Source organism: Manacus candei, unplaced genomic scaffold, assembly GCF_025592945.1.
Source record: "Manacus candei isolate 608988 ecotype Guabito, Panama unplaced genomic scaffold, ASM2559294v1 h1tg000002l, whole genome shotgun sequence".
Classification (NCBI taxonomy): domain Eukaryota; kingdom Metazoa; phylum Chordata; class Aves; order Passeriformes; family Pipridae; genus Manacus; species Manacus candei.
The window spans coordinates 10,299,344-10,317,125 of NW_026138050.1; the positions used below are offsets into that span (position 1 = coordinate 10,299,344).

The 17,782-nt window shown below is 41.5% G+C and overlaps 1 protein-coding gene across 5 annotated transcripts in view; it reads left to right on the top strand.

Annotated features, from left to right (window-relative positions):
• The first annotated feature begins 126 nt into the window (after positions 1-126).
• The window catches only part of TXNDC11 (thioredoxin domain containing 11), a 27,499-nt gene continuing 9,843 nt past the window's right edge, over positions 127-17,782 (top strand). The window contains exons 1-8 of one of the 5 annotated variants that reach the window (XM_051783106.1): positions 127-370; positions 4,240-4,314; positions 4,601-4,817; positions 5,516-5,613; positions 7,531-7,660; positions 14,092-14,185; positions 15,337-15,449; positions 16,655-16,855. In XM_051783106.1, the coding sequence (XP_051639066.1) occupies positions 222-370; positions 4,240-4,314; positions 4,601-4,817; positions 5,516-5,613; positions 7,531-7,660; positions 14,092-14,185; positions 15,337-15,449; positions 16,655-16,855 (1,077 nt within the window). In that variant the 5' untranslated portion in view covers positions 127-221. Of the gene's footprint in view, positions 371-2,886; positions 3,135-4,151; positions 4,172-4,239; positions 4,315-4,600; positions 4,818-5,515; positions 5,614-7,530; positions 7,661-14,091; positions 14,186-15,336; positions 15,450-16,654; positions 16,856-17,782 lie in introns of those variants that run through there. The other 4 variants (XM_051783076.1, XM_051783083.1, XM_051783090.1 and 1 more) reach the window with 4 other exon arrangements.

Genomic DNA, 17,782 nt, shown 5'->3' on the forward strand with positions numbered 1-17,782 from the left:
TTCCCGTTTCCCGGGGCCGGGCGGGCCGAGCGCGCTCCCGGCGGGCCCTGCGCGGGCTCGGGGCGCGGACGTGGCGGCGGCGGGTTGGCGGGCGGAGGGGCCGCCCCGCCCGGCCCGGCCCGGCCCGGCGCTCACGGGCAGGCAGTGGGAGACGTGAGCGAGCGGGAGCGGCGCGGGCCCCGCCGCCCTGCCCGGCCCTGCCCGCCCCCCCTGGCCGGGCCATGTCGGTGTGCGGCGGCTCCGGCCCCGCCGCTGCGGCCCCGCGGCTGCGGCCCCGCGCGGCGCTGATGGCGCGGCGGCCCGAGGTGCTGTGCGGCGCGGCCATCGTGCTGGGCTGCGCCTTCCTCGTCGCCCTCAAAGTCACCTGCAGGTACCGCCGGGGAGCGGGCGGGGGGAGCGGAGGTTGGTGCTGCCCGGGGCCGGGGCAGGCCCCGCGGTGCCCCCGCGGTGCCGGGTCGGGCACGGCCGTGCCCGGGGTGGGCGGTGGGTCCTCCTGCCGGCCCCCACCGCACGCGGTCCCCATGGCAACCGCGGCCCGGCGCGTGTCCGGGGCCGCCGTGTGCCCCCGGCGGGTCGGGCGGGGGGACGTGTGAGGGGAGGGAGCCGTGTGTGAGGGGACGTCTGCCCCGGCGGGACACACGGGCTGGGGACGGTGTGAGTGTGAAGGGAGGGGTCAGAGGATGGACCGGGCTCTGCTCGGGGGTGCCCAGCAGTGGGACAAGAACTGGTCCAAATGGGCAGGAACTGATGCTCAGGAAGTTCCACCTGAACATGAGGAAGAACTTCTTCCCTGTGCAGTGACCGAGCACTGGAACAGATTGCCCAGAGAGGGTGTGGAGTCTCCTCACTGGAGATATTCCAGAACGGTCTGGACACAATCCTGTGCCGCGTGCTCTGGGATGACCCTGCTGGAGCAGGGAGGTGGGACCAGATGATCCACTGTGGTGCCTTCCAGCCTGACCCTTTCTGTGATTCTGTGGCAGTTGTGCTGCTGAGATAAAGCTTCTTTTGCTCATCTCCAGAGGTAACTGGACCCTGGCACTGCCACAGAGGGGCTGAGGGGGCTCGGGGCTGAGCTCTGCCCTCAGCACTCTCAGCATGGCCTGGGGGAACGGGTCTCTTCTGGCTCATGTGTTGGGGTTGTCATCCCCTTTTGCCCGCACGTGCTTCAGGCCGAAAGATTTTGCGGTTTCTCCCCAGTCTGGTGGTGCTCCTCTTGGGAGCTGGAACTTCCTTGTTTGCAGAAGCGGCTGTGGTTCCTGTTTGCCCCGAGCTGGGTACGTGGAAGCCGGCGATGTGTGCGCTGGAGGGGCTGGGCATGGGCTGCTCCGTCTGGGAGCCTGAAGTGGGATCTGAACCTTCCGGATGGGTTTTAGGTCAAGGTGACTGTTCTGTGATTCAGGTCACACTGTATTAATTTAAGAACATGTACTGCACTTGGGGTTTCATTTTGAGAGTGGGAAAAGGCTGCATGTTCTATATGTGTGTCACTATTCTGCAGGATCTACAGGTAATGCTTCTGAAAAATCCCAAGGCCTTCTTTTCTCAGCTGTGCACAGAGGGTGTATTATTTGAACCAGAGTGAATTTTAAGTCTATCAGTGAGTGTCTCTGAGTAGCTGTGCCTCTGCTCCAGGAGTCTGTATCTCACAGTGACCAGATAATATAGATAAAAAATTGTAAAGCTCTTACTATATTTCAGAATGTATGGTGGAGAATTTCTGAACATAATCACCTCCCCGATTAACTATCCATTACTAAAAAAAATTATACTTTTTTTACATTTACAATGATTTTTCTATTTTCTTCTTGCTTTCCTTAAAACCTGCACGTTCCTTTCATTTTACTGCTGTCTCTGTTTGAAAGCTCACAAATGGAATGTGCTTCTTGACGCTTGTACTATGAACAGGAAGTTTGATTAAAGGGGTTTGGCTTTTCAGTTTGTAGTTAAATAGACAAACTGATATCAGAAAAGTATTCCCTGTTTGGTTGCCATCAGAAATACAGAAAATTCAATTGTAAAAATTCCACATACAGTTTGGAGGATGGTTAGTTGCATTTGTTAACTCTGAATACAGGACATAGTTTCTCACCACGTCTCAATGCGATTTACAAGCAAGACTCAGCACCACAGCAGAGTTACAATCACTAACTATTCTTACAATATATGACTTCGGCAGCCAGTGGATAAAAAGTATGGAAAGGGAAAATTCCTTTACTATAAGGCAATCCACTTTGGGGTTTGAGGTATTGCAGGTTTGTAGTGACTCAAGGAATAGCCAAATGAGACCTGACCTAGCATGGATTACTATGGGAAGCCTGTGGTTTAGAACCTGAGTTATTTCTGGCAAAATGCAAATATCGTTCAGACAGCTGCAGTCTAAGGACCTTGCAGTCAAAGGCTGGTCCTGCAGGCACTTGCATGGGCTTCCCTTTATTACCAGAGTGTTCTGCTGGAAAGAGTTTAAGTTTCTGTAGGCTCTGAGCAGCAGGTAAATAACACAATCAGTGCTTTAATAAACAGTTTGTGATCATTGTATTTGTGTAATCATTTCTTATGTAATCAGTTTATATGTGTATAATTTTTAGGGGTTCTCTTAGTAAAGCTGGGTATTATGTCAAGGTATTCTATTATGCATTTGGTATTGCAGAGGGAGACACTGCTGACCAGGTCACCTTAAGCAGCTAGTAGCTATTGATTTATTATGGTTTTTTTTTTAATAAGTACTGAAGTATTTTCATATTTGAAGGTAATTGTTTATTTCCTGACTCACTCATGTCATATGACTTCTGCTGATGTGTTTTATTTACACTTTCTTGCAATTTGGAGGCAGTTCAGTATCTCATTTTTAAGGCTTATGCTGTAACTCTTGAACTCTTTCAGTTTAATTCTCTAGAGGAAGCAGAGGTTTTAAACACACTGAGGTTGTCCATTTTCATTAAACAAGTTCAAGAGGAGAAATTCCAGTTGATGTCTCTGAAGAAGCAGGTGTGGGACCAGCCCTTGCTGCCATGCTGTGCTTCCAGCAGCTGATCAGTGTGTGACCTGTGAGCCACAGCTTACGTGGGAGCTGTGTCCTGTCCAGCTGGCAGGCAGAAAGCACAGAAGAAGCTGCCAGTTTGGATAGGCACAGGGTGCAGGAATGGGAGGGAAGCAGAGGGGTTGGTTGGGAGGTGATTTAAGAACCTGAGGGTTGGGGAAGGAGATGCTGGGTTGTTGGTTGGGAGGGACGGGAAGAAACAAAGGTAGAAGTCCATAGAATAAACCAGATTTTTGATCATCTGTGTGAAAACATAATGTTGTGAGTAGTGGAATTAATGAATTATAAACATTAGGAACCATTTTCAAAATTCTGGATTTTGGAGCAAATACTTTCCCTTACGTATGAATTAAGAATTTCCATAACTTCTAGAAAATATACTGAGGGCAATTCTAAAATGTTGAGCTTTAAGTGTATGCTTGGTAGCCTGGAAATGAGAGAAGAGTGTGGCTTTTTGCTGTATTATAGAAACAAAGGTGCTTCTTAAAAACCAGAAAGATCATTAAGTTTGTAAATGTGGCAGAGTTGTTAGGAGGTTGCCTAATATTTGAGTTGGACAGTGTTTGGGACTCAATAATTCTGTCACAATTACTAAAAGGTTAACCTGAGAAGGATCAAAATCAGGTAATAAGATTTTTGTATTAGCTTTTTATTGCAGCACAAAGTAAAGAAGTGCACAACCTTTCCTAAAACTTCCTGTCACGTTACAAACCATGGCAAAATTGGGCATTACAGTGTGGTGATCCAGTTTTCAATCTGTCTTGCTCTAGTGTTAATATAGCTAGTGGAAAATTTTAAAATTAAGGGAATATAAAAAGGAAGTATGATCATTCACTTGCATTTGAGGCAGTCTATACCATAGCAACTTCTGAACACCTTGGAAATGCTGAATTCCAGGTTATTTGATTGCTGGTTTGATAGCAAATTGTTTCCTGAGTATTTGCTTTATGCTCTTGGTATTTTAGACTATTTGTTGATTTTGTCCTTACATTGCAGGGAAAATGTTCCCTGAACAGTTTGCAGTGCCTGCTCTAATCAGTAAAATAAACTTAACACGTATTTACAATTTTTTCCCAGACAAAATGTGAAAGAACAGAAGTGTAGAATACTTTAAAGCAAAGCATAAGGCAGGTACTAGTCTCTGTTTATATAAACATCACATCACAAAACTTTATGAGCAGCATCTCTTTTCTTATCAGGGTGCTGTTACCTAAAGTACAAGTGTTAAAAGAGGATGAGGCCAGGGAAGAAATCCAAAGAAATCACTCTTCCTGGTAATTTTATACTCTGTGGCAGCCAGCTGTAAGAGTGTGAGCTAATGTGCCCAGAGACATAGTTCCTGGCATCCCAACGTGGCTTTGTAAAGCTCGGGCAGGCTGATCTTTAGATTTTATGGTGTTTCCTGGACGTCACTCACGTGGCGCGAGTTGGAGTCGTTTGCACCAGTTTCCCAAGTTTTGTCATCGCGTGACTTTTGCTAAGGACAAAAATCCTGGCTTCGGGCACACGTTTAACTGCTGCTACAGTCTCAGTAACCACTCTCTTAACCTTTTCCTGCAGCCGAGCAAAAGATGTGACGATGCCAGCGAAGCTCCCCGTGAGTTTCTTCTCGGCGAAGTCTCCGGTGGTGGATCTGTTCCGGGGCCAGCTGGACTATGCGGAGCAGCTCCGGCAGGGCTCGGAGATCGTGCTCTATTTCTTCTATGCCCCATGGTGTGGGCAGTCCATCGCAGCAAGAGAGGAGATAGAACGTGTGGCCAGCAGGTTGTCAGACCAGGTACCTCCAGAGAAGATACCGATCTTAAACGTGACCTGATAGCTTTTTGAGTGTCCCAGCTGAGGCTGATTTCTGGCTTCCCATGGGAACCAGTAGGACTTGAATGCCCACATATTTGAGTAACTCAGCCAGTGGTCTTAATCTTAATATAGCATAGAGTGTTAGAATAAATGGAGGCAAGCTGTGATTCCTCCTCAGTTATTTCTGCTCCTGAATGAGGAACTCTACAAGTTTCTTGTTGTAAAGTGTTCTCAGATTTATTCACCTGCCTTCAGACAGAAATTCCATGGAGTTTGTTTCCAGTTCCAGGATCCTTGGAGACACTGGTAATCATATAAGATTGTAAGCTTTCTAGCAGTTGTGTACCTGTGAACACTTCACAGGTACAGCTGTCTTAAACCTCCACTTGTTGAGCTCCACTGCAGAAAAAGTAATTAATATGGATTATGACTGAATCAGTACATTTGAAGGATTTAGATGAAAAACCATAAAAACTAGAAAGAATAGCGACCAAAAGGGTTGCTGTTGCAAAATGACAAAAAAAGTCTTTGTGTGATAGAATTAAGAGCAACAGGTATGGAATACTAGTTGAAAAGGCCCTGAAAATAGCAGATGGAATAGATTGTAAAAAGTACAGCTGGGATAAAAGTGTCACAGTAGTGTACTTTGTTAGCTGTGAATTTTTACCTGCTTTGCAGGTGCTGTTTGTGGCTATAAATTGCTGGTGGAACCAGGGGAAATGCAGGAAGCAGAAGCATTTCTTTTATTTTCCTGTGATACATTTATACCATCGGAGGTAAGATTTCTTATGTATGGTCTGGGCTTTTTATTGCTGTTTTGGGGAACAGAGATATCATATAAAATGCTGCAGTTTGAAAATGTTGCATTTATGGCTATAGTAAACAGCTGTAGAGGAGGAGACTCTGGGTGAAGCTCATCCTGTGTGCTACTCAGGTGCCAGGTAGGGCTGTAAATGTCAGTTAAATGACATGCTGGGCAAGTCTTCATCCTTAAGGAAATTTTGTTTTGCCTGTGCATCTTCTGGAAGTTCTACCTCCAATAAAAAGTAAAGAATTCAGAGTTATATATTAATTTCAGTTGACTACTTGCTCTGTAGATGGATTATATCGACTGGTCCTAATTTATTACAGCAATAAAGAATGTACTTAAGGTTTGTTGAAGTGAGTGGAATTTAAGTGCATATTTAAATGGCACTGTGTACTGAAGACCTTCTTCTAAATTTGAACTCACTTTTTATGCTCCAGATGTTGAGATATCATTGTATACAATTTTATATAATTTCATTTTTATTTTTTAATATTTGTATGTATTATCCTTTTTTTCTTTCTCTTTGTGTGGAGCAGAAGGTAAGGAAGCACACTTTCTAATGCTACATATGATAGTTTATCCCTTGCATTGTACTTTTGTACTGTAGTCTTGAACTGCAGCTCTCTTTCATTACAGAGGCTGGTTATGGTTTTTGGTGGGGGGATTTATGTATTAAGGAGGAACAGTCCTGGTCTTTGTTAGCTGAACTTGGAGTAGACACAGGTGACACTGGCATAATTCAAGCTGCAACACAAGAACCTTATAATCCCACTTGGATGTACATTGACTTAAACTTACTTGATCTTGAACTTACAACACAATAGATGGATGCACTTGGATATTATCAGTAACATGAAGCAGAGTTGCAACAAGATGAGGTGTAATTCCATATTGATACTTCATAAAAACCCCTCGTGCCTGAGGTATTAAATGTTGAATGTGGTGTCCTGGGCATGTGACATGTTGAAGCACTGTGTGTTGCTGTGAAGGAAAGGTTTGTAATAAACCAGTGTAGGATGTAGAATAATCTAGTGGGCTCTAGAAGAACTTCAAAGCACCTGAATAGAGGTACCTCAATTGTCAGTTTGATATTTTCCAATGTGTCTGTACAAACTGTACAAACTATATTAAAAATGCATCACATTAAATTCTTCAGTGGAAACGGACTAATTCTTTGTGCTTTTTGTGTTTGATTTCATTTTGGACAGTGATGCTTTGTCCAGCCTAATGATAATAAATCAGATGCAGGATTTCAAGGGGATAAGGGGAACCTCTGGAAATCGTATCTGCAAGACCCAGCCCACCTTCAGTTTTAGCACTACCTAATGTGGTGTGAGCTGTTTTATCAGATGGCTGGGGGAACTCTAGATTTGCTTAGTTTGTTCATCAGCAGTGGGCCTGGATTTGTCCCTGCCTTACTGATTGCTTCCTGTAAAAGTCTGTGTAAAAATATTGCACCTTTCCAGGTTGATACTGTTTGAGATACTGAAAAATCAAGTGAAAATAGTGACGTTTTTTCAGATCTGTACTTTTAAGTCACATGTATGTAAGTCACACGTATTGGTCACGTGGACCAAGCACAAAGATGTGATCCTATCATTTATACCTGCATTTTACCAACTTTAACGGGACTCAGAAGTGTTCTCCATCCCTCTGTCCTTACCAACACACTGCCCCTTTCCCACAGAGAGTGGCTGGGATTCCTGTGCTGTGCTTTCCTCTGCTAACACAACTCCCCATCAGTCACTGAAGGCGCTGGTAAACACGGAGAGCAATTCCCTAGAGGCTGAGCATGCTGTCTGTGTAACTCCTATCTGCCACCCCCAGGAAGGACTCTCTATTGTTAATTTAAGTCTTAATGTTCTATTATTTTTTTTGGTACTAGTTTTGGACCAATTGAATACAAAGGCCCAATGAGTGCTGTTTATATTGAAAAGTTTGTTCGCCGGGTGATGACACCACTACTCTACATCTCGTCTCGATCAAAATTACTAGATTTCCTCTCAAATTATGAGGTACTTATCTCTCTTCTCTAGCTTTACCACTGTGGTTCAGAAAGAGTTTGACTTGTCTAAGGATTAAATTTGATCTGCTCCAAAGTACTAGTTTATTTTCAGGATCCTGAAATCAGTGCCCTGTAAATTTGTTAAAATCATAAAAATATTAAATGACAAATTCATAATGTTGGTTCCCTGTATAGTTACTCTTATGATTTAGTGATGCTCTTAATTTACAGTACTTTAGCAGGTAGAGACAACAATCAAAGTTGTTACCTCACCAAAAAGTTACATATGAACAAGAAATGAGGAAGAAATCTTTTCACAAAAATCTTCAATCTAAGCTGGGACAGCATTTGAGAAATATACAATCATTACTTTAATCTTTAAAGGAATGTTAAGCCTTTCTAGTAGGATAAATCTGTTAAGTAAAAACAAATGTGAAATTAGTTGAAATAAGAGCTCTTAACCACATTGTATGGGGTAACTTCATGGTTTTAATCCACTGGGACATGGTGTTTTATTAATTTTCAGTCTGTTGTTTTCAGGAGTGCCAAGACTGGTAACAATACTAGTGGATTAATAACTTCCAATAAGACAACGTGTACTTAAACAGAACCATTTCCAGTCCCTTTATAACTGTTCATTTCTGTGGTGCACAGTGCAGAAATACCACAATCTTGCTGAACCCCGAGCTGATCAAATCCCTGCTGTGGCAGTGGGTACAAAGTGTGAGGGACCCTCCAGTGTCCCAGAATGAAGCAGATCCTCTGGGAACTGGGGCATGTCCTAATGACTGGTTCTGCTGCAGGATAGAGCAGGTCCTGTGTGTTAAGTGACAGCAGCCACGGCGTGAGGGGACACACTGGTGGTCACCATGGGCAGGGCTATGCTGTTCTACCAGGAACTGTTAATGGCCTTGGCTTTCCAGGGTTTTAGGCTGGAATGTGAGTCAGGAGTAGTGAGTTGTGTGCCTGTCTCTGGTGCTGATACTTTCTGTGATCACAAGCACTTCTGTTGTCCTCTCACTGCTTCGGTTTTGCCATTCTAAAATGTTTGTCTAAAACGTTCTTTTGCCTCTTACAGAGATCTGAAAACAGCCATCCTTGGTTTTTGGTCTGTGTCACATGAATTATTTCTAGGTAGTCTGCAAAAGATAACTAATAAGCTTATTGTCATTAAGTTTGAGTTTGCTTTACAGTAAGAGGTGCAATTCCATTGGAAAAAGGTTAAGATAAAAGACAAACTTAGGGGGAACAGAAAATATTTTCTAAACACTGCTTAGCAATTGAACAGTTATTTTTGTTTCTGTGTTCAAACTTCCCCCATTCCTGTGCTTGAAATTCTGTGGCTGCAAATGCCAAAGCTCTGTTTATGTTCAGCATTTGTTGGTTCTTTTTTTTTCCCAGAATGGCCCAAGAGTAGAGTCTGATCTGTCATGTTGCCCTGCACTCCTTAAGGCTGAGGTTGTACCAGAGCATGGCACTTGGTGCTCAGTAGCTTGACTCTGTAAAGTTAAGCAGGAAGGAGAGAAGGGGATACAAAAATAGCAGATAAGGGGGAAGAAACAGAATTGTTTATGAAGGTGGATGGGAGGGAAACATAGTCAGACCCAAAGGAAAAGATAGTTTTAAACCAGAAATAAACAGGTCATTTTGTAATTTTAAACAGAAATGTGAATGGTTTCTAATGATTTCCATGCAAATTGAAAAACTTTGTACCATTTGTAGAAAATACAATCCAGGAGTGACTCCTGTGTTTAAGAAGTGAGGAAGTTTGGGGAATAAAGTAGACTGCAGGAAGTGCATGTATGGCACAAAGTAATTGCAATTTTAAGACCCTTGGCTAGTTGAAAAACTGATTAACCTGAAGCTCAGAATTCCTGAAAGATTTATCATCGTCAGTATCTGATTTTCAGCCCTTTGTCCTGCCAGCGAATGGGTTCTGCAACCAAAAAGAAATGCTGGTGAACAGAATCCAGCTCAATGTAAGGACAAGTGGTGTTTGTTCCTTGGTGTTTTGTCCCGTCCTCGGCCCGGTCACGACTATCGTGACATGCTGTGCTGCTCTCACAAGAGGGCGCTCAAACCCCGTGAAAGCGTTTTTTGATTCTGTTTAAGGTTATTTTTTGTGGTTGTGGGATGATACTAGTGCAAAACTAGAACTGGATCAGAATTAGAATTTAATTTTTGAGAGCCAGGAGAAACGTCATTTGGAAAGCAGTTAAAATCTTGGAGTGTATAGGAAAATGTAAGAGGAGAAAGATCTGCACGTTCTGCCATAACTCAGGGTACCTCTGAGTACCTGCAGTCATTTTGTTTTCTCAGCTGCAGAGATGTAACAGTTTCACTTTAATCCTAACTGGCCTGGCTGATTCCTCACTGACTAACCCAGCTGCTAGAAATGCCCTTGTCCTCCTGAGGCACAGGGCAGGAAACATGAAGCCACTGTAGTTACACCAAAAGCTTCACTCATTTATGAAAATTAAATGTGCCCAGGGAGCTCATAATTTTCTGGCTTCAGCAGAGCTGGTCTCTCTGGGAGGGAGCTGGTGTGTGTCTAAACGTGATGTCAGCTCTCTGCTCTGCTCTATGTGTGTGGAAATGCTCCCCGAGCATTACCCAGCTGGGTAGGATCTGACACAGAAGGGGATTCAGGTTGCTTTTGTGTGGGGTACTGAGGTGCCTGTGTTAAATGATGGTGTGAGAATTTGCTTTCAGTTCTGGATACCCAATATTTTTAATGTCCTTGGAAAATGAGCAGACTCTTACTGGTAAATTTAATTAATATCAATCAACAGTTTCTTTGCATTTCTACAGTGTAGATTTACTGGTATGTAGTATTGGTTTTTCTGTTCCCCAGAGAAAACACATTCCTTTCCTCTTGCTGTTTTCTTTCCTGTGCTCCCAGATAAAATGAGGCAGGAATTGCCTGCCTGCACAAGTCTGAGATTCTGAAAAAAATCATCTCCCTTACTTCAATGCAACACAGCCAAAACATTTTTTAAAAATTACAAATCGGGGTAGAAATAACTTGATTGAGTATTAAAAACATCTGATTATAAAAGCTAATCAGTAGCTGTGTTTTTTTCCTGCTCTCTGTTCCCATTATTTCACATTTATTGGCCTTTAAATTACAGAGCTCTTTCATCGCAGTCACTCAGTACTGTCTGTCTGCAGCTCTTCCAGTCAGCTGTAGTTCCAGTGATTCCAAATAACCTTTGCAAATTTTGTTCCTCACCCTTCTCTCCCTTTTCTGAAGTCCTTTTAGGAATGTTGAACTATGTGAGTATCAGTACACATCCTTAACTCCATGAGTATCAGTACCCGGCCTGGCTGACTGTCTTTGGCTGCCGAGAAAAATTAACTTCTACCTGTAGTTTTTTGTCTTTTCTACTGATCTAGAAAAGGACCTTCCATGTTATTCCTTATCACCTTACTTTCTTCCAGGGTGCTTGGTAATGCCTTGTAGGCTTTGTGGAAGTACAGCATGCTGCATGGAGTAGATCAGGCATCTTCATGCTTGCTCATCCTTTCAAAGAACTGTGGTAGATTTGAGGCATGGTTCTGGAATAAAACCGTGGTGGCTGTTCTCCAATAAAAATTACTCATCTGAAGATCTCTGTTAATTCTAAAAGTTTCCATGAACTTGCTGTTTTGTAATTGTTGGGATTCTTGTCAAGTCTGTTACTCGATTTAATTGCATCACACACCACTTTCCATTCCTGTGGTGTAGAGACCAAGCAAGAAATAGGCTCCACTACAATTAATGATTTTGTATTTCCATATATGAGTTTCCTTAGGAGATAATAATACTAATAACTCTTCACTATTGACATCCTCAGGTTTGCTCCAAAGCCTTTCCTACAGACACTCTGTTTTAGACAGGGGTTGAAAATTGTTTCATGGGAAGAAAAGCTCTAGCAAGCTCTGTTCTAGCAACACCGACACTCCTAATGCTCCTTACAACCCCTGTGTCACATTCCAGTGTTTTATCCTCCTACTTGTATAGCAGGAAGTCTTATCCTCTTCCACTAATAATTCCTAACTGCCTGCATGCAGGGGGTTACCCAGAGCTCCACAGAGATGTTGCCTGGAAGCAGCTGACCATCAGTAACAGCTTGTATGTAAAAAACTCTTAAACTGTTTGCAGGCAGCTGTTGCTGCAGCACTTACTGAGTGTTTTGGAGGGTCTTACATGAAGTGGGAGTTGTTGCTGTCAAGCTGCTCGTGGACTGCTTGCATTCCAAACTAAGAACCTCTTATTTGCATGGAGATCTTTCCTGTGAAACTTGAGTCTCGCTTGTACAGAGCAAGAATTCTTGTTAGTTGCCATCCCCTGGAAGTGCTCAGCTTTGTTAAATGAGCAGAGCAGTTGGTGTGAGCAACTGAACCTCTTTGTTCTTATAGATGGGAACATTTTCATGGTACTTGAGAAGAAATACAGCATTTTAGTCACTGTCCCCGATGGGTATAATTGCAGCCTGTAACGGGGCAAAAATTCTGACTCCTCTGGGATGGTCATTAAAAGACCATTAATTAACCAGATTACTGATTAGGTGTATAGCATTAGTATATATTCTCCTACTACAATGTCTTTTTTAATTGAAGTCTTAAACTGCTGTTATTGTACAGCAGAACTGGCAGTCAGAATCAGAATGTTACATTTTAAATATTTAACATAAATATTTCTGCATCTGACTTTTGGCTTCTTGTCACATTTTACTGTCACTTTTGACTCTTCTTTCATTCACTGTTTGGTGCCATAAGTTTGCTTGGTATGGGATTAGTATTCAAAAATGGTCCTAGGAAATGGGAAACTACAGTTTTGATAATCTTGTCTGTCTTCTTATTTTGGTTCACTTGAATGCTTTGAAAGTTTTTTTGTAAGGGATTGTTTCTTTTACTGTCTTAATTTGGAACTAGGAGAAAAAGATAAACATTAGTTACTAGCCCGTTTGTTGTTTAAAAAAGAACACTGCTGTATTTTTTCACTACTACTTAATTTATATTTTTACTTCCTTCTTGGCAATTATTATTGCAGAAATTTCACTAACTACTTGTATCTCATTTTTATTATTGATAATTTTCTTGGGGTACCTCATAAGGAATCTTTATGAACAAGGGTCTTGTGTTTAGCATTCATTCATGGAAGAGAATTCCTTCCTGAAAAGAGCAGGTCATTAGCTGGAATGGGCAATGTTGTTATTGGAGAACATCTTGAGATCACTAATTCATAGTGAGTTAGGTCAGTTTGTATGGCTGAGATGAATATCTGAATTCATATTAACAATAAGAGGTAAAATGTATATTCATGTTTTGAAAAGAAATTTAAATTTTTATATGTAAAATTCAACAACAAAAAAAAAAATAAAGCAGGCTCTGACATACCAAATGAAGATACTTATGTGAGAATATATTTGCCACACAAATGGGTAATTGGTGAGTCTGGAATCTCTTGTTCCACAGCAATCCCTGGGCTGCTCTTGCTTGGTGTATCAAATGCTTTCTGTGTGCACTGGTGGAAGTGGGAAACAAATAACACAAAATAACCAAATTCCATCACTTACTCTGTCCTGAAAGTTTTTTAAGCCAACTTAAGTGATGCATTAAAAACATAATTTAATAGTAACTTTTAATGGAATATATTTTTCAAAATTTAGAACTGAAACTTAACTGAAACCTTGGAAGTCTAGACTATGCACCTCTCTGTTCCAAGACAGCTTCTCCCAGATTCTCTTCCTGAATTTCATATGAAGTCATTCACCTGGAAAAATCAATCAGCCTCTTTATTTAAGGATGAGTCTTTTAAATTTTGAATTGTCTCTTTGGCAATTTGAAGAACTTTGTGGATATGCAGGTGGGATGTGGAGCTCTCCTTGTCTTTGTGCAGCTGGTCTGTCACTGATTCTTGCACTGAAAGGATTTACAGTGACTGATACCTTAAAGATGGGATGATCCCTGGGCTTAGCAGTTCAGATATTCACACACAAAGTGTGAATTCATATGTAGTTGCTCATTATGTGCAACATAATTATTGCTTAAGCTGTTCATACTGTGAAAAATCACATCTGACATTCCAATTCTAAAAGAAATCTTTATGATGCTTATGTTTCTTACCTTGGTGCTGGAACTAACTTACAGAATAGTTGAAAAGCAAATATGAATTGTTTTTGGTGAACTTTAATAGCTAACATGGGCAATACACCATTAGAAACTCAGCATCCATAAACCTCTTTCTCATACATGACTTTTGAATGACAACTTTAGAACTGTTTTCTAGTCAGTCTTTAAATACTAAATTTTTCCTTGCAGTGTAAAGTGGCTGTTCTTCAGTAAACATTGTTGTCTTTTAAGAATTTGTTGTGGTTTACTGTAGGAGAATAATTGCTGTTCCCATATATTTATACTTGAAAATAGCTTAAATAGCTCTAATTCTTCTTATTTCAGCCTGGAGTTGTGGGGTATTTTGAGTTCAATGCTTCACCTCAACCGCCTGGTTATTTAACATTCTTCACATCAGCATTACATTCATTAAAGAAAGGTAAGAGCTTCGTTTTCATAATTTAAGGCATCTGTGAAATTAGTTATGTATAAGAGCTTTAGTAGTTTTTGGCAATATTTTGTAACTTGGGAATTAATCCCTTCTGTGTGTTTTTGATGTTGATCTAATTATGAGACCATCTCATAGGATGCTTACATGAAAAGCTTATTATGTGATCAGCCATCATGGAGTGAAGTGTATGACAGGCTGCTGTCCAAAGATACACTAGGATAGAGATTCCTCAAAACCCCCCACACAACCCATACAGAGCCATAATCAGATTCCAGTACTTCATTTAAGTGGAATCCAAAAGTCTTTGGTCTTATGCAACATGTGCAATGTCAGAGGATTGGATGAATTTGACTTTGTCAGTACTTAGTAACTGAATTCAGCCAAGTGCTTTCCTGGATGGAGTCAGAGAGCTGGCACAAGGCAGCATGATGGGAAGGGCTTTCTCCCCCTTAATAATCTAAAATACAAAACCTCCTGGGTTTAAACATGCAAACTTTGTATATGATTAATACCTGTTTTTCCATCCTTCTGAATGGAGCTTTCTTAAAGTTAGGATTATCACATTTCATGGATATTCCTGTCAGCAAATGAAGGAAATTGATACCATTATTCTTATATTTTACTGTGCCACTGGCTTGATATAGAGCCTGTTCTGTTTTGTTCTGTGATTTCATTTATATGTTGGGACAGTTCTTTGCCACATAAAGATGAGAGACAATCTGTCTTTGTGTGTACACATATATAAATATAGACTATGTATTTATAATATGTATTTAAATAATATGAATTTACTATAAATATGCATCACTTAAACAGTCAGTGTTCGTACATATGTATCATCTTGGCTTTTGAGATGCCATAAAACACAGAAAGGTGCATCTGTGATACCAGATGCTATATTTAATAAGCAAATGAAGAAAGTGGACCATTCAGGTTGACATTCTCTATCCCCTCCGTGCAGAAAAGGAACACGTTTGTTCTTGTCACCAGCTTCTGCCTCAGTCACCAGCGTTTGCAGCTGCTGTTCCCAGGTCCCTGTGCCTTTTCCCAGCAGTGCTCTGTGTTTTGGTCTGAAGGTGGTGCTCTGAGGCTCTCAGTGTGTGTAACTGTGTTTACAGTCTGCCCCTGTGCCCTTGCAGATTCCCTCGGGCCGATCCGCTTTGGGGTGATCACGGACAGGCGCGTGGCACAGGAGCTGGCCCTGGAGCGTTCGGGCAGCGTGTATCTGCACAGGCACGCCAACACATCCCTCGTGAGTGCTGCACTTCTCTTCTAGGGACCCTGGCACAATGGAGGTTGAAGCTCTGTCATACCAGACCATGAATAAATGTTTCACAGAGCTTTAGGACACGAGGTGTTTAAGAAGTATAATTTTGTACAGTAATACACGTGTTCATTCTACCCGTCAGCAGCTGTTTTGAACAGTAGCTGAGACCCCAGCTGATCAAAACCTAAAACCCCAAGCTCTTCAGAAATCACTATACAAAGACCTTTTCCCAAAGCTTCTACATCTTTCAGTGCATCAGAATTAGAAGGCTGCTTGAGTGAGGATATGGACAAAGAGATTTTGTGGAAGTATTGTAGGAATAGTGAAAACTTGCATTTTGTTTTAAAGGTATGACATGACACTGATTAGAAGAATCACACAAATTAAATTAGCTGAATTTCTAATAACTCTTACTCCATGTGCCTTATTTTTTTTTGGGAAGCTAAGGCTGAAAATACTAACTTTCAGGTTTGCTGTTTGGCATAGAGACCTTCCCTACCCACACTGCTACCATGAGGGGAAATGCTGTGAAGATGGTATTGTGATGTGTACTTTATTTAATTGAGACTAGGAAAGATAGGGATTTTTCAGATGAAATAACAAAGTACATAAAAGACTATTGTCTGTGCAAATTATTTAAGGTAAACTTGCCTGAATTTATTAAAATCGATCCTAGAAGCTGTGAGCACTTTTTATTATGCATTTCAGTAACTCAGTAGTTTTATGATGCATTCAGTAATAAGAAATACCAGTTTTAAATGCAGTCTTAATGTTTGGGTCTTAGAAGGCTAATTTAAAATGAGTTAATATGGCGAGTTAGTAGTGGGAAAAAATATTCTAATATTCTGTAAATCGAGGTATGTGATGATACCAACTTAGGGCTCTTTCAATTACAAAGAAAATTTGTACTATTGAGAAAAAGTCAAGATTATGAAGCTATAATAAAAGAAAGAGGAGCTTCCCTGATAGAATCCTTTTTGCTTGTGTGTGTTACTATAACCTGATGAGCATTTTGGAGGCTTTTCCAGAGGGAAAGAGTTTATGAAATGCTGAAGTTTGTTGACTGGTGTCTAATATCACATTTAGAAAGAGAGTTTTAGTCATTCCAGTAACAAAGCAGGCCATAGTGGAGAACTGCACTCATTACTAAACCAAGTGAGGACAAAGAACTGTTCTTTTCCCCCTTTAAGATCTATCCAAAAGACATCATGAACTACACTGCTGAGAACATCTGCAAGTGGGCCCTGGAAAACCGAGAGATGCTCATACGCTGGCTGAGACCACACGGTGGGAAAAGCCTTCTTCTGAACAATGAGCTGAAGAAAGGACCAGCACTTCTCATATTTATACCTTACAACCCCTTAGAAGAAATTCATCCTCTTTTAGATGAAGTAAGTGAAATAATTTATTTTTTTTTTTACTTCAGAAATAGTAAAACTTGAGAGCTGTAGTCAGTGGTCTGAGCTTAATTTTAATTCATTTTATTTCGCTGTTCAAACTATCCAGTTTTGTTTAAAAACACTTCCTCAAACCATATTATCCCAACTCCCTTACAGTGGTTTGCATCCCACACAATGTACCTTTGTCTCATTCAACAATTCTTTAGAACAAGCATCTTGATCTTCCCTGACCACCTCCTCGTGGTGGGTGCTGTGGGAGAGATGCAGATCTTTGCCAGCTGGAACAGAAGCCCTGTGTGTTTTGTCCTCCCCATTCTGTTTCTACTCTCCTACTGTCTTTCCAGAGGTGCTTGTGCAAGGAAGAACAGAGCTTTTGTAAAACCAGACAGTGTTATTTAAGATTATTTAAAATATAGCCCAATCAAAAAGCTACTCAGAACCACTCTGATTTTTATACCCCATGCATTCTTTAATCACCTTCCAGTTTTCTCTTCCTCTGCCATTATTTCCTTTCTGAACTGCCCAGGACAGGAGTTTGTGTAGCTGTGCAGAAACGAGGCAGGGAAACTAACTTGGCTGAAAACCAGCTTTTTGTCCCTGGGCTATTTTTCAGCTGGAATCCATCATCCCATTTAGTATAACACAAAGCTGCACATCCCAGTGGTGATCCCACAGCACTGAGGACAGTGGGGAACAACAGACAAGCATCTGTGGGAGACAAGAAGCAGGGCTAAGTTTTGGTGATAGTGCTGACTTACATCCATGACATCTGTGTCCTGGAAAGTGTAGGCCTTCCACATCAATATTGCAGTGTCTGTAGCAATAAGGAAAAAAGGAAAATAACTTAGGATACAATATTTAGCCAAAGTAGAAATAGACACAATGAAAGCTAAACTTGACTGCTACAAGGTAGGGTTG